This window comes from Cheilinus undulatus, linkage group 18 (genome assembly GCF_018320785.1).
Source record: "Cheilinus undulatus linkage group 18, ASM1832078v1, whole genome shotgun sequence".
NCBI lineage: Eukaryota > Metazoa > Chordata > Actinopteri > Labriformes > Labridae > Cheilinus > Cheilinus undulatus.
Genome location: NC_054882.1, coordinates 16,281,774 through 16,305,373, shown reverse-complemented (window position 1 = coordinate 16,305,373; position 23,600 = coordinate 16,281,774). Strand labels below are relative to the sequence as shown.

At 40.7% G+C, this 23,600-nt stretch overlaps 1 protein-coding gene across 1 annotated transcript in view; it reads right to left on the bottom strand.

The window, feature by feature from the left end:
* Window positions 1-270: 270 nt before the first annotated feature.
* cdin1 (CDAN1 interacting nuclease 1) overlaps window positions 271-23,600 on the bottom strand; it is a 107,475-nt gene continuing 84,145 nt past the window's right edge. The window contains exon 12 of the mRNA XM_041812791.1: window positions 271-1,144. Coding sequence (XP_041668725.1) covers window positions 988-1,144 — 157 coding nt within the window. The 3' untranslated portion in view covers window positions 271-987. The remainder of the gene's footprint in view (window positions 1,145-23,600) is intronic.

Sequence of the window (23,600 nt, the reverse complement as noted above, 5' to 3'; positions counted from 1 at the left end):
TTAGGGTGGTCTAATAAATTTGTTAAGCACTGTATGCTGTATTAAAATGTTAAAAATAATCAAGTAATGCAAATGATTGCCATAAAATCTCTAATTTAAGCACAGACTATAAGTAAAACTTAAAATATGAGTACTAATAATCAGACCAGTATTTAAAAAGTGTGTTTCACCATGGAGAAGACAAGCACAGACGTGTAATTTTTCCAAACTCATGAAAACGGGGGGTAAGTGGTTACTGTAAAACAGACTGAACTGAAAAAGTGGTTTATATTTAAATGTATCTTTTATTAATAATTCACTGAGAGAAGTTACACAAAAAGAGGCAGAGTCAAAGTGTTGATAATATCTGTGATGATATCTGTGCATGAACCTCCAGTTTATAATGTGAAGTGAGAAAGGTCAGAGAGAGAGCAGCTCTAATCAGAAATAATCCTGTTTATCCCCCTGCAGAGCAACTGAGAGGGCACCGAGTGACGCAGGTGAGAGTCAGCCGTCCACTCAGCCGTGGACCGCACCTTCCTTATCTGCCGACGGAGCGGTGGAGGAAGAAGTGACAAAGGCCAGGGCTTCGGCTGTGATAAGGAAGGCCCCTATGTCCTGCTTTGGCTCCCAACTCTCACCCTAGCTGTCCGCTAAGAGGGGCCATCCAGGGGCCAGGAGCTGACCACAAGCAGGGAAGCCTGCAGAAGAGTGTTGTTTTTGCACACAGGTATGAATGTGACCCTGTGCTGTCAGATGTACAGAATGCTGTCGTGTATTTACATGTGGTGGCTTTGAAAAGAGAGGGCGGAGGGAAGAACAGACAGAGGCAGAGGGTCAGGTGAAGTTCAGGGCAGATTTTTGCCAGGAGTCTCACTCTGCAGGAAAGCCAAATTGCTTCCGGATCTCAGTATCCACCCTTGTTCTTACCCTCCCCGCCTCCTCGCCTTCCTCTCTCTTTCCTGCCATGCTTAGTGTTTTTTAAAGCTCTTTTCTCACTCTTTGTCTTTACTCTGGCTCCTGCGGCAGTGGGTCCTGCTGGGCGGCATGGCACAAGGTGACAATGTCTGTAGGGAAGCAGTCTTTGAGCAGGATCCCTCTGTCTCTCTGGCAGTCCAGCTCTCCTATGAAACCGTACCAGTAGATCACAAGGCCTGGACCAAACCTGCAGTGTAAAACAGAAGACACAAAGCCAGGCTTTTGTTAGAACATCATCGCTGACATCTTAGAGGCAGCTATGACTGACTTATGTTGTTACTTTTACCTGCAAAATGCCTACAGCTGTTGACTTTGGGAATTGAAAGGCATAACAAAAAGCAGGAATAAGTAAAGAGATAGAAAGATGGGACAGTAGCGTGATTGATCTATGAGAGATAAGGTCGCTTAGGTATTTTCCTTTGATCAGCGTCCAGGAAACATGTTCAGAATCAAACAAAAAAAAAAAGCCGCCGGGAAGATTAAGATCTGTCTGACAGGGTGATACACACTCGATCACATTACAATGGCAGCGAAATAACAATAATCTGTGAAATAACAAAGCTCTGAAGCAAAGCCTCGGCATCCTGTCACTGGAAGCCTTTGGCGTATTACTCGCGGGGTTCAACAAAAAGTCTGAGACTTAACACTCTGCATCTGGTGGTTAATGTTAGCCAATCCTGCGGAGTCCAGCTGTTTCTTTCTCTTTAAAAGCCAAAGCAACTTTGCCTTAGTTGGCAGACGATGCAGCTCCTAAAATCTATAAATAATAGAGTGCCGAGAATGTCTGTTATCCAGTTTAAGCCATTGAAATAAAAGGATTTTTTTCCTTCTGCCTTTCATGCTCATTTCTCTGCTGTTGTGTTTTATAGACACTGTAGCTACTGTACACCTCAAGGTCCGCTGAAAGGTGCAGAAACAATTAAAAAAGGAGTTCTTCACAACGTTTTTTCACTCCTTTTTCCTCACAAAGACTATAAATCATCTTTCCAGCTATTTATTATGCCCCAAAGAGCCACCGGTGGCCCCTCTCTGCCTCATATAGATCATACCTATTCTTTGAACATTAGCTGCCATGCATAAAGACATGTCACAGTTGAACTCTGAACGAAGAGCACCAAAGCCCCCACATGCAAGACCAGATTCAGGGCAGTTTGACGGCACTCTGGTCCCAGACACTCTATATACTCAGACAGTTAACAATGTTGTGGAGGGCCTCTAGGGACCCAGACAGGAAGCTCGCCAAAGGGCCACAGAGAACTGCAGAAGTTCAACGCCAAGGTAAAGTGCATAAACTGTTGAACCTGTGATCAGTTATTTCATATGAAAACATGGAGTCAAGGTGTTATTTTAATTATAATGATGGGAATCTTTAGTCTTTTTATGAGCATAATTTATGGCTTTGTACCTAGATTGATGGCCTTACAAGTTTGACAAGGTATTTTAACCACATAAATTACAAAGTGCAAGAATCAGTTGTCGTGACATAGCCGGCTATATGTGTCTGATGTGCTGTGTTGACTAGGCCTTGAGGCAGTGCATGTTCTACATAGAGAACCTGTGAAGAGACAGACACATGCACACAATAATATGTGAATACACACCCCTCTACCCTCTGAGAGGCCCTCACAGCAGTACATGCTTCTGCACCCCATCCACGCATTCTGCGTTTTACAGTGTGTGATTTACGGTGCTGTATCTATGAGCAAACAGGCCAAAGCTAACAGCCCTGGAGAAAGCCCACATATCCACGCTGAAAGTTCACCACAAAGTCACACACAGTCTTCTTCGCTTCTCAAGCCCCCAAAAGTCTCATCGTTTCCATGGTCCACTGCCGCACACGGCCGCCAGCTCTTAATATGGAAATGTTATGGAAACAAAACCTAAACATTTACATTAGATGACTTTGGGAAAGGGGTTATGCTCTTCTTTTTATTCAGCCACAGAGCTGTATGTATTTCCTGTGCTGTGGATGGGGCTGAAAGGGGAAGAAAAAAGGAGGGCTAGTCTGCTCAGAGTGGAGAGAGGCAACCTTCTGAAAAAGGTTAAGACTGTACATCAACAGATAAGGCGGCGGCGCGCGATACATCATGTCTCGGGTCTGTCTGGGGAGGCCGAGCACAAATTGAAACAAGCAAAATTATAAACACAGGGGAGCCATGTCACCAAGGCCTTTCCATACCGTAAAGAAAATAAATGAGCTTTGAATCCTACTCAGAATTAATACAAGTCAATAGTACAGGGACCTTGAGGTAAAAATCTGAGACTTGGAACAATAACACTGAGGGGGAGGGAGCGGTCAGGGGGCCGAGACTCAGTCTGTCTCCAAAGAAAAAGGCTCCAAGTAAAAATATACAGTAAGCGACCCCTTATAGTTCACCATACAGCCCTTCAGCTGGCTTAAAGACTAGTTTATTCAAAAATGAGCTGAAAAGTATGACATCATGTGATTTATATGTAGAATTTAAACAACAGATCAAACTTGGAATGTATTTATCTGGAAATCAGGAGAATAGACAAGCTACACTATATGGACAAAATTATCTGGCCACCTGACTATTACATCAACAGTGACTGTAATGACATTGTCTTTAAATACATATACTTTAACATGGTGTTGCTAGTGTTATAGTACTTGGGAACAGTTTGAAAGCCTTGGTCTTGTCTTAGACTGGCCAGACTCAGGATTTTCCATCAAGACTGGTTGAAACCACCACTGCTGTGTTATTCTTCAGCATTATTAACATGATGATAAGCAGAAGCCCTTGCAAAAACAACAAAAAGCAATTTTTTTTGCATTGTCGTGTTATGAAAACAGGTTGCAGACACCATGGTTTTTTCCTGTCAGATTCATTTAAAAGAAAGCTAAAATTAAAGAGAGAGTGCTCCTGTACTGTTCAACCTTTTGATGAATTCCTTAATGATTTTTATGGACTTTGTCTTGTCTCGGTCTCGACTCACTCGACCCCCAAAAGTCTTGGTCTCATCTTGGTCTTGGTGCACTCTTGTCTCGGGCGTGTCTTGGTCCTGGAGTGGCAAGAGTGATCTCCACCATTCTTGGAAGGCTTTCCACAAGATTTTGGAGTGTTTTTGTGAGAATTTACAACCATTCATTCAGTAGAGCTTTTATGAGGTCAGGCACTGATGTTGGACGAGAAGGTCTGGCTTGCAATTTTCATTCCAGTTCATCCCAAAGGTGCTCAGTGGGGTTCAGGTCAGGGCTCTGTGCTGGCCAGTCAAGTTATTCCACACTTAAACTCATCAAACCATGTCTTTATAGCCTGCTTTGTCCACTGGGGCACAGTCACAGTCCCTAAACAGCTGTTGCCAAAAAATTGGAAGCATCGCATTGCCCAAAATGTCGATATGCTGAAACATTAAGATTTGCCTTCACTGGAAGGCCCAAACCCATAACATTATCCCTCCTCCACCAAACTTCACAGTTGGCCTAATGCAGTCAGGCAGGTAATGTTCTCCCAGCATTCACCAAACAGTGAAGCATGATCCGCCACCCCACAGAACACATTTCCACTGCTCCACAGTCTAGTGTCGGTGTGCTTTACACCACTCCATCTGACGCTTGGCACAGGACTTGGTGATGTAAGGCTTGCATGCAGGTGCTCCACCATGGAAACTCCTTCCACACAGTTTTTGTGCTAACATTATGTTAGCACAAAGAAGTTCAGAACCCTTCAGCATTGGAATCAGCAGAGTGTTGATGACTTTCATGCACCATTTGCCTTAGCAGTCATTGACCCCACTCAGTGATTTTGCGTGGCTGAGTTACTGTTGTTCCTAAACTCTTTTACTTTCTAATATTATCACTCACATTTGACTAGAATGGAATATCCAGCAGGGATGAAACTACATTTTTATTTGAGGATCATATGTGTTTGCAAATAGAAGCTGCATAGCTAGGTGTTCGATTTTATACACCTGTGGTAACGGGTCTGATTGATGAGTCCATGTATTGTATCTATCATATTACAAGATTTATAATAATATTAATTTATAGATAATATTAGATTAAACAACTCAAGGATTCCTAAGGTCACTGGGAGATATAAAGGGCTGGATGGAAACCAAAGGATTTGGTGCTTTTATGAAGTATTTTTATGAAGTATTATTTGTTGTATTTAGCTTTTGTTCTGTTATTTGTAGTCTATGTTCTGTTTGTTCTCCGTACTATTTGATCATGGTCTGATGAAGTCAAAGGAAGTTAAATTCAAATTTGTAGCCAAATTATGTTTTATTATGTGGGCTGGTGCTTCCTAACCTGGCGTGTGTGCTTATTACACACATAACCTGACCCAGTCAGAGTCGGCCATCTTCCAATAAACACCTAACAGCATAACGAGTCGGTGAAATTGTTTGTGAAATGTAGCTAATTTCGGCGAAGAGGCCACTTGACGTGCCTGGGCGTGGATTGCGGCTGCCAGCCACGCTTTCGTTAGCGTTAATGAGCGGTTGGTGGTCGCGTTTTAAAGCAGGTGCCAAGCTGCTTGCAACGGCGGCTTAATGAGAGCAAGGCACTCAGGAACACACACAAAAAACCTTGACTGGAGAGGAGGGAGTGTTATTAGTGTCAGCTTGCACACAAATACACACATATGGAGTAATGCAGCAAACTGAATTAAGCCTCTGTGTCTTCAATTTGAACAAATAAAGAACACAAGTGGAGAAAATGGACTGCTAAAACTCATAAAAACATAATAAAGTCAGGAGCGTAGCCTTCAAAGAAAGTGCAAGTTTGAGGCTCTGTTTTTTATTTCTCTCTCATTTGCAGAGAACTCTGAGGTTGCTGAAGGTCAGACAGCACCCTCCACTACACCCCCGCCCCCCAGAAACTCAGCATTTTATCTCTGTACCGAACACACACACATCAAGACTAATTTAATTTGCCACATTTGGTGAGAAAAAGCTTCAGGAACACTGGGGGCCGAGCACCTCTGCCAAAACACATTACACTACATGATGAATTATCAATAAAATCAAGACGAATTTACGCTCCACTTTAAAACACCGTCACTTCATTTTACATACCAACGCTGGCCCGTTTTAAACAAACGCTCCAGCAATGATTTAGACAGAGTAAGCCTCTACCTGAGGGTGAACTCTGTGTCTCTGAGGTCTCCCTACAAAGACCTCTTTGTTTCCAGCATCCATACATCAGGTCACAAGGTAGGAACACTAAAGCACTGCCAACATTAGCTTTACTCAGTCTTTTCTCTGCTCCCTGAAATGCAGGTATGGAACCTGCTCAACTTCTTTTTGACAGAAAGTATCCAGAGTGATCGGGGTGAGAGGGAAAGTAGAATAAAAGTCTCTGTGTTAGACGGAGAAAGTCTGTACACAGCAAAGACAGTGATAAAATGAATCTGTTAGGGACTTCTTTCATAGTAAGCTCATGCCAAAGACAATCCTTCAAGAACTCTTAAGTCCTTGAAGTGTTTGTGACATTGTTAAAACCAAAAAATGCATGATTTACAGCTTTTGAAGTAAATTAGATTTATACTGCAACATTTGAAGGTGCTTTTTATGCAATGAAGTTGCAGGTATATATTAAAATTGCAAACACAGTTGCAACTGCAGAGAGTGATCTTCATAACCTTTCTGAAACCAAGTGCTGTGATTTACAAACTTGTTATGTTTTTCTCTAGGATGCTAATAGCCTAGTGGTAAGATTGCCACATCCATGACCATTAGTCTGTCCGGGAGGCACTCCCCGATTTCTCCCTGATTTTCTATACTATCAACTGTCCTGTCCTCTCCAAATGAAGGCCAAAAGCCCAAACATATATCTCACAATAATAATAAAACAACCCATGAAAGATTAAGTTGCACACCTGTGAAGTTTACTTCAAAGCAACACAATCTTCTGAAGCTACATATGCAATAATAAGAAAATACAAAAATGGAATAATTGTGTTAGTATGCTAATGAAATAGTTGTTTAGGCTGCTGCTAAAGTAAATCTGTACAAATTTTATGCCTAATCTATCATGTTTCATGGTTGATATTCACATAATAACCTCCATAGGTAATGATGGTATTTAAGTGAGGTTTATAGAAGGTTCTTGTATAAACTTTATTAAGTGCTTTATCATGGTATTCCTTAATATGCACAAAATTTAAGTTGGACAACCTCAGAGCAGACAAAGCCTCATGCCCACCCTGAGATCTTTGACCCCCGGTTGGGAAAAACTGGATTAGAAAATTGCTGAAGAAGGATGGTCTCATAGATACAGATTCCTTCTTCACCTCCAAAAAAGCCTGCAAGTTTTCAGCAATCAGGGTTCAAGAGATATTACAGATATATTAAATTACTGAAGGTTCAATGGATCACAAATGTCATGGTTTGTTTTGGATAAGGAGTTTTTGTAATGAATCAGTTTTTCATATTGGCTGTTAAACTAGACCAAGCTCCACTAGACTAAACTAAGTTAATAAAATAAAGTGTAACATTTCTCCCTGATGAGGCATAACTTTGTGTTTTAACAGCACAACTAATCAAAATGCACCTACATATATCCAGATGTATTACATACTCAGTTTTTATATAATTATATAATTAACTCTAAATTTCCAGGAATAATAATAATAATAATAATAATAATAATAATAATAATAGAGGTGGTCATTTTAACCTTAACTCACCTTTATCTATAAAGAACTTTTAAAATCTGAGTTCAACAGTCTGTAATATACAAATCTGCCTTATTTTAAAAACAGGTTTGTCACCTGCTATCAGGGAAAATCGACTTTACAAATACAGAATAGCACTCTAAAATTTTGTTTTTATTTAAAAATTACTTTGAGGGGCATTTTGCCTTTATTTTAGCCAGGACAGCTGGAGAGAGACAGGAAATTTGGGGAAAAAGAATGGGGGAAGACATGAATTTAACACCATTTCATCGAGGATTGAGCTAAACTAGCAGACTATAGAAACCTCTTCTTGTAATCTTTTGTTTTTTTTTGCTCATATGAGCATTTATACACTTATCATACACACTGTTCATTTAGCAGATATGTGTGCACTGGCTGCGCGAATACATATCCAAAATCAAAGCAGGCACGTGCATTTAGGGACTTCTCTTTAATTTTTGCAGCAGCAGCTACTAGCTGATGTGTACCAGAATAATGAATACAGATAAGTTAAGATAAAACGGAGAAAAGCTGAAGCAGTGTTTCAAAACAAGTAAATATATACAGGAAAATATCAACACTTTGCAAAGAATTCTGTGTGAAAGTGTGCAAGAATTCTTTTCCTGATTTCCAGATTGGGCAGCATTACATTTATTTTGCACCATTTCAATAAATATACCATCAATCCGTGGATCACACACGGCCATGAATGTGGGATCGGATCTGAATGGATCATGGATCATCTGTGACATCTTTCCCCACTAAACAGAGTCATATTTTATCGAAAAGGTTTGAAATGATTAATTAAATTTAAGGTAAAGTTATACATGTGTACTTAACATAAAGACAATAGTTGATAAGTTTGTTTACAGGGTCAGATAATGGTATTGTGGCTTAGTGTGTGTGTGTGGTCCGAGTGTGGGTGACCTAAAGCTGCTAAGGTCATTCAGCTCTGCAGCTGATCGCTGTACATCCCAGCTTTTGTGTTTTAATGGCACTGGAGAGCAGCCACTCTGATAACAAAGACACACTCATAACACAAACAGTATATTCCAAAGTCTGGAGGGGCGGCCATGAAAAGGGAGGTAAATAAAACTTTATATTCTTCTGTGCATGTGTAATAGGAGCTGAAAGGAATGGTTAACCTCTCATGAGTTAACACAACTAGAGCTAAGAATAGAACATCTTCTTCGTCTCCTTTCTGCAACCTTCGTCTTTGTTAGCCCGGTAAAGTTCAATTCTGCTCAGGTATGTAAAACACAAATACAAGGCAGACGTAGCATCATAATTAAGGTGGAATAGAGGGTAATAAAAATCAAACAACATCCTCTGCTAGGTGTAATTCTCCCCGACGTTTTTATGTTTTCTGTCGCTGAGGTATGGAAATGGAACGTGCCGGGGACGTGCCTTGTCTTAGTCGCTGTTGGAGGTAGAGACGGTGCCTTTATGTGAATGTGTGTTTGTGTAGTATTGTGTAAGGTTTAACATGGAGGTGTGGAGGTGTAATGTGTAGGTATGAAGGGTGTGGGAGGTCAGGGGGAGTCGGTCTGCTGTGAGTCGCATGTTGCACCAGGAGCTAATTTGTGCTTACTGATGCGAGATAACAGAGACTATGGGATCCCATTGCTTTATCTGGTAACCATAGCAACCAGGGCAACCTCAGTGACAGGACAAACCCTCAGCTCTGTGACCAACCAGAAAAAAAAAAAAAAAAAAAATCAGCAGACTTGAAACCCTGTAATACAAACACACAGATGCTCAGATACTTGCTGCAGGAAACAGAAACCATATGCAGCATGAGAAAATTAATGTTTACGTTATATTTAACAAATTCAAACCAATTTTTATTAATCTATGGGCATCTTTTTTCCATGAAATTCAACGCTGATTCCAAAAAAGTTGGAGCACTGTGTTAAATGTTAATAAAAACAGGATGCAATGATTTTTTAATCTCATAAACCAATATTTTATCCACAATAGAATATAGACAACAGATGTTGAAAATGAGACATTTTACCATTTGATGAAAAATATTAGCTCATTTTAAATTAAATGGCAGCAATACATCCCCCCAAAAAAGGGACAGGGTGGTGTTTACCATTGTGTAGAGTCCCCTCTTCTTTTATCAACAGTCTGTTTAAGTCTGGAAAGTACCATAGACACTAATGCAACCCCATACCATCAAAGGTACAGGCTTTAGAACTGAGCCTGAATAACAAGCTGGATGGTCCCTCTCATCTTTAGTTCACAGGACATGGCATCAGTTGTTTCAAACTTTGATTAATCTGACCACAGAACAGTTTTCCATGTTTCCTCAGTCCATTTTAAATGAGCTTTGGCCCAGAGAAGATGGCAGTGTTTCTGGATCATGTTCTCGTATGGCTTCTTCTTTACATGATGGTTAAATGTCTCAGTTTTAACATCTGATATGTTGTTTATGTTCTATTGTGAATAAAATATGGGTTTAACAGATTTGCAAATCAATGGATTCTGTTTTTATTAACATTTTCCTCAGTGCTCCAATGTTTTTGGAATTGGGGTTCTAGATCATTTCTATGAATTTTACAAGCAGATGAGAGTTCCTATTCAATGTTCTTTCTAATTGCTTTGTGTATCACGTTAAGGCTGTATCAAGGAGTTGTATATTCTGTTGTTAATTGTTCATTTAAAATTTAATGCAACTTTTGCATGGAAAAAATGAATGCTCAAAAAAATGTAGTAAAAAACACTGCTTTGTTGATCGTTACCTTGGCAGGAAAAAAACATGCAGAAACATATTAAAAAAGAGCGTTTTGGTTATCACCATCTAATTTTTTCACCCACTAACAAATAATCACTTTATCAGTCCTCATTCTTCCTGACACCCTCCTATCACTTTGGCCAGCTTCTCACATTAACTCAGTCTTATCACCTTTCACACAATCACTCACAAATGGAGAAACCCTAAACCCACCAACTGATTGATAATTTGGCTAACACTTGATTGGAAGAACGAGCACAAGAACAGATAACAGATGCAATAATAGAGCAATACAGAAAATAGAGCAATGAAGAATATACAGAATTTAGCACCTGATTGGCTGTTTGCAGTCACTTGATGCTGATGATGCAGGGGTGTCAGGAAGTGAATAATACCAGTTAGGAATCAATGATAATGGATGAAAGTTTAACCATTAAAGCTCTAAATGGACCTTCACACTGCCGCTATCAACAGAAAAATTCTGCCAACAACTGGTAAGATCCCTACACTTTACAGAAAAGTGATGGGTTGACCAGCTTGCCCTGAATAAAGGCAGTTGATATTACAAAGTCTTGCAGACCTCCTACTACTATTCTAGCCAGATGATCAGCAACTAGAGTCTTGGGTTGTCTTTTACTGAGCTACAAGGCTAGCTGCATCTCTTTAACAGCTTTTCACCCTCGTATTTTCATAAACTTTTTTTTAATCAAAATGGTGATATTATTAAGACATAAGCTTATTACTGAGCTTGCCAAATTATATGAATCTCTATAACGAATTGATTTCCCGTTACAGTGAGTGAGGCTGAATGGACATCGGCTGTGGAAACACAAGCAAGATCAGTGTTGCCCGTGCCAAACCATGACTAACTGAGTGAGACCGGACAGCTTGGTCGAACATTAACAAGCATAGTTTGAAATTTCTTGTCCAGGCCTCGGACAAAAGTTTTTATTCCATGTTAAAGCCATTTCTCTGTGAACTTTTAAAACTTTATTTGCTTGAATGTGCCACTACTTCAGGACTTGAAAATAGCTCAAAATTGTTCTTGTTTTTTTCAGTTGGCACAGGCGTAGCCAGCACAAAACTGCGGAGTTCCTTGCTATGACATGACATCATCTGCAGACAATCTAATAATACCTTTTGTTCTTTGTTGGGACCTTTCCAATGATTCTGGACTTTATGCCTTTATTGACACCTGAAGAGAAACAGGATTCGTGAGAAAGGAAACATGGGAGATTACATGCATCAAATGGTTGCAGGTCAGGAATCAAACCAGCAAGCAGTGTGTTAAGGACTGTAGCCTCTGTATGTGGGATGCCTGCTCCGTCAAATGACCTGGGTTGTGTGTTCTACTTCAGTATCATTTTTCCCAAACATCTTCCAGCTGAAGAAAGGATTAACAATCGTCATTTGGAACATGTTAAGTCCCTAAACTGAGCATGTCGCACACTACATTAGCAACACATATCTGAGGGACAAGTGTTCGTTTTGTGTATGGTGCACTCTCAGATCTGCAGTGTCACGGTCCAACATGCTGTGACACACTGGTCTGCTTTAGATGTAGAGTGAAACCAAACAAGGTGTGCGGTGGCTTTGTCTGGTTTGTGTTCTCAAGCCTGATACAAAAGGACATAAGATGTGACCATGAACTGACAACCGCTCTGTGATGACAATGTGGACTAAAGTTGGTTGAACTCAATGGAACAATGTTTAGCTTAAATAAAACCTGTTCTTTGAATAATTGTCTCTCTTACATTTTTAAATAGGGCTTTCTAGGGTTGTCATGATACCCTAATTTCAAACTTTGATACAGCACTAATTAAACAAATGACACTGAAACCAGAGTCAATTCAATGGCAACAAAAAGTCCTGGGCACCTATCATTCATTATCTATACTATTTATCCCATTTGGTGTTATTGGGTGATGAGCAGGGTATGCCTTACCCTGGCTGCTAATCAACCATAGGCCTGACATATGGTGACAAACAAGCTGTCAAACTTGTCACCATTTGAACTTCCGAAGATGTTTTTTGGACTGAGAGGAAGCTGAAGTACATGGAGAGAAGCCACGCATTCATGAGGAGAACATGCAAACTCCACACAGAAAGGCCCTTTTCAAGTCCATCCCTTTTCAAGACTCTGCAACTTCAGAAGATTCAGCTTGTTGTCTTTTAATCCTTTTGTTAAAAGACAGTAGCTTAAGCTGTATGCTTCGGCTAAATGTCTTGCTGGATAATAAACTTTCTCCAAAGCTGAATAAGATTTCCTCCATGATTTTTCTATATTTTGCTGTATTTCGCTAACCCTCTATTTTTACAAGCCTTCCAGGGCCAGCTGCCGAGATGTGTCCCCACAACATGATGCTGCCACCACTGTGCTTCACAGTGGGAATGGTGTGTTTGTGGAGATGTGCAATGGGCAGTGTGTTTCGTGTCCGCCAAATACAGCGTCATGCCTGATTTCCAAAAAGATGTTTGTGGACTGTGAGAGAAGCTACAGATTCATGGGGAGAACATGCAAACTCCACACAGAAAGGCCCTGTCCAGCTGAGAACCAGGAACTTTCTTTCTGTGAAGAAACAGTGCAAAGCCCACCATGCAGCCACTTATACACCCAGTATTCTGAAAGTACTTTTTTAGATAACCTAAAATTGCAAACAAATACACGGACACAATTTCAGTATTAAAACGCTGCCCCTGTCTTTGTAGCTGTTTAGGAATCAAATTTGACTTAACATCTGTATTTTTGTATACTTTTGTACTTTTTAACTCTATGAATCAATAAATATTTGAAATTGGATCATTTATAAATATGGCAGAAATATTGAAGACTTTGACAACCTGACTTGATAACATGAATGTCACAAAAAGAATACTCTGTGTTATTCCCTGGCTGTGTAAGGGTTAACATCAGCTGGTCAGAGCTCACCTGATCTTCTCTCAGATATCGACTCCCCATCCTGTGTAATGACCCTCTACATCATGAAAACGGCCTGATCTCTTCAGTTATGACACACTGAGTGGGTATTCATTAACACTTGATGCGGATATTATTAAATTCTATTATGGCAATGGCTGCAAATGATCGTCTGCAAGTACTGTACTGAAATCATCAGTAGGCAATAATGGTATCAGTGACTCTGGATGTGTGCGAATACATTTTAAAAGCATGCACTACTCAGGATTGTGTTGACCTTCATTAAATTAGCAATACAAGAAGTTAAAATAACATAAGAAGAATGTCTTTGAGGGTTTTTCTGTTGGCAGATTAAGCTTATTAGTCTCTAAAGCCAAACACTGGCCTTAGTGCTAATTTGGAGACGTGTCCACAGAGTCCCTCTGGCCTTTGATGAGTCCGCTTGTCTTTAAAATCTGCTGGGAGACAGGAAGCTCCCCATGGTGGCAGGGGAGAAGGCTGAGGGCTGGGAGTCTGTGCAGTCCAAGAAGACCACAGCGTCAGGGGGATACATGCTCCTTTAACCTGTTATTGTGAACTCCCAGCAGCCCTGGCCGATAATTGCAACCCGTCTCTGGGGAAATAGCGTCAAAGGCAGGCAGAGGGACAGCCATTTTGTGTCTGCCGCTGCTCCTCGCCTCACACCACGCCGCCCTGGTCCTATTCCTGCTCTTAACCCTGGCGACTAATGTGTTTTCAATTTAGGATGTCGCCCCCCTACTACAGGCGCAGCCCTAATCAACAACAGTTTGTACTGTAACCCTATATGCCCCCGTGAGGGCAGCTTCAGTCTGACCGGGCGCCTGCAAACCTGGTGTGTCCAGCAGAGCAACGGTGTTATGTGTGTATGTATGTGGATGATATCATGTTTATATGTGAGGTCATAGGATGTTAGCTTGATACTTGACTGTTTGTCTTCATCATCTTGTTTACACGACTGAAACAAACCTACCTACAAACCTGAAAAACAGAGATCCTCAGGCAACATACAACAAGGGCTCTTATACAAGCACAAGAGGCCTTAAGTCACCTGACAGAATAAACACATTTAATGACGAATGGGTACGAGCACAATGAAAGTCTGTGCCCTATTTAAAACATATAGGATTTTGGGAGAATGTTATTTCAGAAGACTTTTATAAAACATGCCTTAAGTGTTGAACATGTACTTTTTAAGGTACAGTGCCTTTAAAAAGTATTTAACCCCTTGGATGTTTTACCCTTTTATTGACTATATAAATCAATCATGGTCAATACAATTTGGCTTTTTTGACAAAAACAAACAAAAAACCCATCTTTAATGCCAAAGTAAAAATAGATTTCAACAAAGTGATGCCAATTGAACAAAAACCCCTTCTAGTCAGTATTTAGTAGAGTCACCGTTGGCTGCAATCACAGCCCTGAGTCTGTGTGGATCGGCATCAGTCAGGTTTGCACATCTAGACCCTGGAATTTTACTCCATTCTTCTTTGCAAAACTGCTCAAGCTCTTTCAGGTTGCACAGGGATCAGGTTTGAACAACCCTTTTCAAGTCCAGCCACAAATTCTATATTGGACTGAGGTCTGGGCTTTGACTCGGCCACTCCAGAACATTCCCCTTGATGTCTTTAGACCACTTCTGTGCTGCTTTCTCTGTATGCTTTGGCTCATTGTCTTGCTTGAAAAAAAAAATCATATCCCTAGCTGTAGTTCTCTTGCAGACTGAAAAAGATTGTCTTTCAGGATTTTTCCTTTTTTGCTGCATTAATTTTACTCTCTACTTTTACTGCTGAGAAGCATCCCCACAGCATGATGCTGCCACTGTGCTTGTCAGTGTGTTAGTGGTGATGTGCAGTATTGGATGGCCTCAAAGCCCTATTTTGGTCTCATCAGACCAAATAACTTTTTTCCACTTGACCATGGAGTCTCCCACATGCCTTTTGGTGAACTCTATTCCAGAATTAATCTGAGCTTTCTTCAACAGTGGCTTTCTCGTTGTATGCAGAGTCTCTCCCATCTCAGCTGCTGAAGCTTGTAACTCCTTCAGAGTAGTCATAGGTAGCCTCAATCACTAACCTCCTTCTTACACAGTCTTTCAGTTTGTGAGGACGGCCTGATCCAGGCAGATTTATACATGTGTCATATTCCTTCCATTTCTTGATGATGGATTTAACTGAACTCTGGGGGATGTTCAGCGCCTTTTCGCATCCATCCCCTGACTTATACTTTTCAATAACCTTTTCTTTGAGTTAATTGGGGTGTTCTTTTTTCTTTATGGTGTAATGGTAGCCAGGAATACTGTTTAACCAATGACAGGACCTTCCAGACACAGGTGTCTTTAGACTACAATCACTTGAGACACATTCACTGCACTCTGGTGATCCCCATGTCCCTAACTGTGAGACTACTAGCAAAAACTGGCTGGACCTCTGTTGAATTAGGTCAGTCACTTCAAAGGGAACAAATATTTATGCAGTCACTTATTCTACATTGCATAATTTTGTTTAATTGGCATTACTTTGTAGAAATCTGTTTTCACATAGATGTTGAAGAGTTTTTTTTTTTGTTTGTTTTTTTTTTGTAAAAAAGACAAATTATTTTGACTATGATTGATTTATAAAATCAATAAAGGGTAAAACATTCAAGAGGGTGAAAATTTTTTATATGCACTATAACTCCCTGTCCATCTCTGTTTTACAAAGGAACTTGCGCTCCTATGGAAAAAGCCCAAATATCCACTTGATCAATCTCATCAGGTTCAGGAATAGTTCTTAAATCTTGTTTGACTGTGAGGGCTGAATGAGCGGTAAGCCATGGAAAGGCAGGTGTGAATGTTTGTTGTCTCGGCCCTCCTGGCCTCTGCATCCACAAGTAGAACTCTGCCCCAAAATTAGAGTGTGGCCTCTAATGTCTCCCTGGGAGAAAAAGAGGCCTGGCTTTCGTCCAAGTCAGCACCTTTGGAAGTGCAGTCGTGTTACCACCACTAAATCAACATGTCAGCGCCCGGCCCAGTGAACTTCTTCACCCAGGCTCCATCGCTTACAGCTACCCCACACACCTAATGAATTGGTGTGAATGCCCATCTGTCTGCTACAATGAAAAGGAGAAAGAAGGTATGTGAACAAAGAAGGGAAATTTATTTTACAAATGTTGCATAAAACATTTGCAGTCTGAGGATAATCTCAAAGCCACTTTATTAGCTTTGTTACAGCTATCAACAGAGCTCCCAAAGCCAGGTTGAGGTTTTCTAGCCATCAACCTTGGCCTCTGAGTCCAAAATGGGACTGTCTCACTTTTTAAGGGGGGTGAGTTTTAGAGACGGACTCAGGCGAAAAAGGCCACAGAAAGCCGTGTGCTTACTCGGCAGTCTGTTTACATTCCTGAGGGTAATTTTAGCCCTTGGGGGGGAGCAGAGCAGGGGGGCCGACATGTCGTTGGGGCTTGTCAGTGGTCGACGGGCCAGCCGGCGCAGTGGCGGCACCTGGACATGTGGGTGGTACATAAAAACACTCACAGTTGCAGACCTCCAGCACACAAATCACTGCAACTGTGATTTCACCAATCAATTACTCTCTGAGATTGGTAGGTGGAGATTTAAACAAGTAAGCCAGCTAGCATCTTCAAAATAATCTCAAAGGCCACTCTGTCCTAGACTGGACAGTGGAACAGAGTCATAAGGAGGCCTGGAACCACAGAAGTAAGGGGGAGTCCTGCTAACAGGCCCACCACTGAGAAGCATTAGCCTTGGACAACATGGGATATCCCCAGTGTTTTCACTGATGATCTGGGGTGCAAATCTAATTTCATTGTAGTTTTTAAAATTTGCTATGCAAACAAAACAATAATCCTAGTTTAAGAATCGCCCAAGGGCTCCTGTGCGCGTGTTGGGATTTGTCTTTTTATTACTCCCAGCCCAGAGTGTCCCTTCAAAGGGCAAGAAAGCAAAATGTCCATGTGTGTTTAGCTGTGAGTGTGTGTGTCAGGACACATGTAAGAGAGAAGGAGAGACAGATAGAGAGGGAAGAAGGGAGGGAGAGAGAGAGACTGCAAGCTTATCGAAACTAATTAGGCGAGGGATCAGGATGGAAGTTAAATACTGGGCTACATGTAATGAAAGAAGCAGAGTGGGGGACATCTAGGGGTCAGGCCCACACCAAACAGTGGTCCTCAGGCAATCTGGTATTGATTTTCACTCGTTTGGGGATGAAGGTGGACGAGGGGGAGGGAGGAGAGGGAGAGAGACAGGGAGAGGCAGTAGTGCACAGTCTAAGGGTCTTGCGAGTTGTCAACTTGACAGTTTAACCCCTTTTGGAGGAGAACAAACAAACAGAGGGATCTCCTGGGCTGACAGCGTTGATCTGTCATGGCGATGACACTGCAAAGCCCCACACAATGCCCACATGGGAGAGGAGAGTGGGGAGGACGTGGAGGGAGGTTGATACAGATATGCAGAGGCACATTCCTTAAGCCAGGGAAGATAGGAGTGTGCTCTGCTTAAGATCTGGTAAGCCTCATCAATGAATAACTGCACCTTAAACAAATCTGCAATCAGACTACAGATACCAAGAAATGTACCTGAACTGTTTTGATATCAGTACTTTTTTTGATACCAAAGTTGTTCTGACTTCAGCACTACTATCAGTACCTGAACTGTAATTCCAATATCATTATCAGAACCAATAAATGTTTTTTTGATCATCTAATACCAATATCAGAAAACATCACTTAAATCATTTATGATACTAGTGTCAAAATTGATTCCAAAGAACTTCCAATACCAGTATAAGTATCAATACCAGAGTTTTCTAATTAAAGTAAAACAGAGTTTTACCAATACTAATTTTAGTGTCTATGTTCTAATGCAAGTATAACCACCAGAGTTGTTCTGATGTCAACACCAGTTGGTTGGTCAGTTAGTTGGTCACTGAGCTCTCGGTTGGACAACTGCACTGAGAGAGAGAGAGAGAGAGAGAGAGAGAGTGCTGCTGGGAGCAGAGGGGGGCAGACAGAGCAAAAGCACATAATAATGAACAATCAAGAAAGAGTGAATGCTGGTAGACAAAGCAGCAGAAGCAGAAATATCATATCATATCAACAATATCAACAGTTCAGCTAGGAACACTCTGGTCATACATTTAACCATTTTATTGCAAAATGGATTTACAGTTTTACAAGGCTCTGCTCAAAAGATGATCCCTGGGTTAGTCAAGCAGCATGCCTTGACTTTCCAGCTAGAAACCCCCTGTATGAACAGAGGCATTTATGACTATGCATATTGAATACAATAAAAGCAGTTCAAAAGCAATAAATCCATAGTAGCATGAATCTGAATGTGAAGGTGCGACAAGCTATATGCTATAAAGGAGGAGGCTGGGGTGGAGGAAGTTAAGCTTTGCTTGCAGCAGCATCAGCACCGTGGTGCATCAGAATTAATGCAAGCAAGGATTAGTGAAGAGTATGTCACATTTAAATACACCACTGTATTGAGAGAAAGAGCTCTGATTTGCTGGGAGGAGATAATTAGGATCAGCTGGTTGTCAGCTGAACTAACGCTGGGCTTAATTTACACTCTGCATTTGTGGAGCTTTTCCATTACATTAAGTAGCTTGTCTCTACTTGGGTTGATTTGACATAGCAGCCCAGAGCAGCAGCAGATTTTCTTTTCAACCATAACCAAGCTACCTGTTTGAGGACACATCTAGAGCTGATGAAGCAGCATTTGAATCAATCATGTTAAATAGCTGCACTTCAGTAAGTATTGTTTTGTTCCACCAGACGAAGAAGATGCCCCCATTGTTTCTACTTCAAAGTTTCTTCTTCTATTTTTAATCACCCTGGTATTTAAAGTTTAGTGCAGAGGTTGCTACTTGATCATGTCTGCAAGGCTGACGAACCACTGTGACATCCCTGTGGCATGCTTAGAGGTGGGGCAAAAGTTTTTCTTGAAGTCTTGACTTGTGGACTTACTTTCAGTTCACCTCAGTAAATATACGTTGCATATGCTGTAGGAAGGCTCTCTGTGGTAAAATGCCTCACCTCATATGCATATTTGCACTAATTGATCTACTTACCATGCTAATTGTTGATTTAATCTATTTAACCTACTCAAATGCTGCAGGAAATTAATCTATTCACTGTAACTCAGATGCTGTAAGAAGGCTCTCTGTGGTAAAATGCCTCACCTTTTATGCACATTGAACTAATCAACTATCTTACATTATCTTATCTACCTTATAAATCTACCCACATCTTTGCATGTTTATACTCTGATCATGTCTAGTCAGCATCCTTGCAACCATACTAATAATGCACACAGACTTGTTTATATTAGAAATGATACCTACAAGAGCTTTTACGGAATTAAATCTTATTTTCTATAGTTTTTCAGTTTTGTTTATTTTTGTAGTTAATGTTTTATTCTTGTACACTGAGAGCAAAGCTAACTGGAGTCAAATTCCTTGTTGTGTTAGCATACTTGGCCAATAAATCTGATTCTGAGGTCTGCTAATTACACACTGAGGCCTGATACAAGTGAGTGTTTATCATTATAAACAAGACTTAATTATTACTTAAAGTAATTTTGTAAATAAGTCAAATAAATCAGTGATCTTTCATTTGAAATTTAGAAAAAATCCAGATATTTATGCAGTACATTTAGGGTAATTTTTATCAGTGTTGTGTTACTGTATAGTGCCAAATCAAACACCATAAAAGCCTATCAGAATTGTTTTGGTATTTCCCCACGTCAAAAAGTTTCGGGTTGTCTTTGATGCTGCAGTATTTGTGACCATCCACACAGACACACAGATGTCAGCGCTCCCCTCTTGTCACTCAATCTGTGAAGGCCGCCAACCCCCAAGCTCCTTCTCTCTCATGTCCTTAAACACTTGAAGACCCCCTTTTCACTTTTCCCCTCAGACTGCCTCATCGCTTTGTCACATTGCCAAAGGGGACTCCATTAGCCTGGCCATGCACAGAGCCCCCCAGCTCTCACTTAAACTTCAACCACACACACACAGAGCCAAACACCCATGGAAGGAGGGAGTCTGATCTGCGCCGCTAAGGCTGTCCACATCAAATTAGAGTGGCCCCTATTGTCCTTATTACGGCCTGGGAATGCTCCATCATGACGGATGCTACGGGGTCCCTCACTTGTCAGGAGTTGTCAGACAGATCGGGAGTCTGGATACACACAGCTGACAGGTAATCTTAATGTCTTCAATTAGCCCAATTAGGCCTGTCATAAACAATTCGATAAGTGCTCGACCAACACAAACAGATGAACGCACGCTCAGGCACGCACAGGCACACATGGTCTCACGGCGAGGTCTGCAGGGTATTAATGAGAAGGGTAATGGGTATATCAGCGGATGCTTGACTTGTCTATTGTTTCATGTAGGGGTGTGCGTCCCCACCTCTTGCTCTCAGCTGTGCACTGCTGCCTGCTACCTGGTCACTTCAAATTGTACTATCTCCTTTCATTAGTGCATCGCCGGCTGAGAATCTGAAAGGCCGTGACAAAATTCATTTGAGACGAGCGGCAGCAGATTGCCTGAAGCAGGTGCTATAAGGGAGATAAAACAAAAAGCAGCACCTTTGAGAAGTCGTCTGTGTGTATTTTCTATCGGTGTGTATGCAGGAGAGGCTTTTTCTCCGGTCTTCACATTCTGTTCTTTTCCCCGCTATGGCAAATGGGTAATGACACAAAAGTGCTCAGGAAAAAAATAAAAATAAAAGACAGAACAGGGACCAGAGAGGACTCGACCCAGTGCACACTTGGAGCGTTTACAGAGCCGTGGTGAAATCTAAATATTGTTTCTAGCGTGACTAAACAGACCAACACCTTTCTGTGCAGAGGATGTGTGATCGCTAACAATGTTTGATTTGGTCTGTCCTCTATAATATCTTATCGCAGAGCAGCGGTGACACCACACTACATCCCCTGCTTTCGTCCTCAAAGTGTTCTCTAAAATCAGTTATTTGGGTTCTTTATCAATTTCTTTTTTCTTCAGGTATGCAGGGCACGTTTCAACAACCCTGGAGCACAAGCTAATGGTTAAAGCAGAGATTGCACAGTTTGCAAACACACCCAAGACCTGAGCAAGTTAGCATCAATATTTGAACAAGAACTTCACCTCCAGCTGCCTTATCTTGAGCACAGAGGCCCTTAAATGCCCCACATTAAGCAACAACAATATGGGGCTTTCACACCAGTATCCTGGGGTTAAAATTTTGGTAAAATTATGTTTAAAGAGGCAATGGTTTAATTTCCAAACATAACATACTCTATGAACAACAATATGGATTCAGAAAAAAACAGAACCGCTTCACTCGCACTAATAGATTTCATTACAAATTCTTCTGAGAGAAACAGATATATGGTTCAGAACTAAAGTTACAGAAGACTGGCTCTTGATTGGCTAACCAGCTGTTTGGAGGACAGGTATCAATATTTACACACTTAAATTCAAACCTTTTGAAGGTTACATATCGGGCGCCACAGGGTTCGTATTGTGCATATTGTATACTGACATTACATGTTTAGCTCCAAATTGTATTTTATTTGCTGATGACACATCTATCTTTTGCATAGTGTAACATTTGAAACAGCCTCTGTATTTCATTGGCGGCCGCCAGCAGCCAAATGTGGGTATTTCTGAACAGTGTCTGGTGAATTTGCTCAACGTACGTGCCTCTGTGGCAGGTAAATAAAAGTAATGTAACAGAACTAATTTTGTGATGGTGAACAACATAACTTGAGTACCATATTTTAGCCAAGTTTATGATCAGAATCAAGCAGACCTAATCACTAACTGACTGAAGGACCCCATCTCCTCTTCCTTATGTCAGAGCTGCTGTCAACTGGTCAACCTGCTAATGCTTCGCTCATTTTGAGCCCAAGATAGTTAAATAAGTCCTGTTATGAGACTGGAAAAAACACGTGCACATAATGTTTAATTCTCTTAAGTCTCACCCTTATAATGCAGGAAAATGCCGCATGGATTTACAATGCCCCTTTATGCCATGCAGCAAACATTTGCGTGGATGGGTATGGGACAAACTGGTTAAAACTGGTTTTAAATGAGCCACCATTTGGATCATTGGTGCACTAACTCCCTCCTAATTTACTGATCTTGATTGACAAACAAGGGCTTGAATACTTAACTATAATTCTAAATACTAATGTGGGGTGGAAAGTAACTAATTACTTTTACTCAGATTACTGAAATTGAGTAGTTCATCCATGTATTTATATTTGTTTGAGAAAATTTTGAAATCAATCCTTTAACTACTACTCAAGTGCATTTTAACCAGAGTAACTGTAACTCGAGTACCATACTCTTGTACTTTTCCCATCTCTGTTAACTACACTGTATTTCAAATTTGGGGGATAGGTCGGGAGAGTTTCCCATCATGCTCTTGGGCAGAGTTTTAAGATGGGTTTGTTTAGTTGTGTTAAGATATTGTCAGTTGTACAGTGATCCCTGTCGGGGTTCTTTTGATCATTTTTTCAAGTGGATTGTTGTTGTTTTTGTTGTGAGACACATTTGCACCATGAGTGAAGTTATCAACTGAGTTACAGTTCCCACCTGTGAATTTCTAAAGGACAAATAGTGCAGATTACTGATTGGTATGCATTGCCTTACAATGAGGCTGACTTTCTGCTTTGTTCTTGCCAGATAAGACCAACCTTACCACAGATTTTCTAGAGTTACTGCAGCCCTATCATACTGTAAAATACTTAACACTTTCAAAAGTGTAGTTTAACTATATGTAGTGTGGATCTATGTAGACACTTTAAACGTGTTTATTTTGACTCTACATGGGTTAAATTAACACTATTTTAGGTGTAACTTTACAACCTAGTTGGAGATCTATATTCTCTTGTTGTTCTTGCCGATAGGGAAAGATCTGATTTTACCGTACAACTCCCTGGTAGATATTCAGTACTCAGTACCTAAAGTAAACTTTAAATGTACTACTTCAACTTGTGTAGATTTATATACCAGCACTTTTAATTTTACTTAAGTAAATTTTAACCAGATTGACTGTACTTTTACTGAAGTACAGTAGTCATGTATTTTTCCACTGCTGATACTAATACTAAATGCAAAAACTGTTGATTTTCATATTAGACTTGATGCCATTGTGCTGCTTGTAAAACTAAAGTGGCTGGTAAAACATTTGAGTGGCTGATAGATTTTTGAATACACCAGCCAAATAGGCAAGAAAAGATGACTTCCAACTCTGGCCTACACCCTTTCAGTTATCTTGGAAAGTCTGTAATTTCACTTTGACCTTGATAATTGTTTCTTTTGTTTTGAGT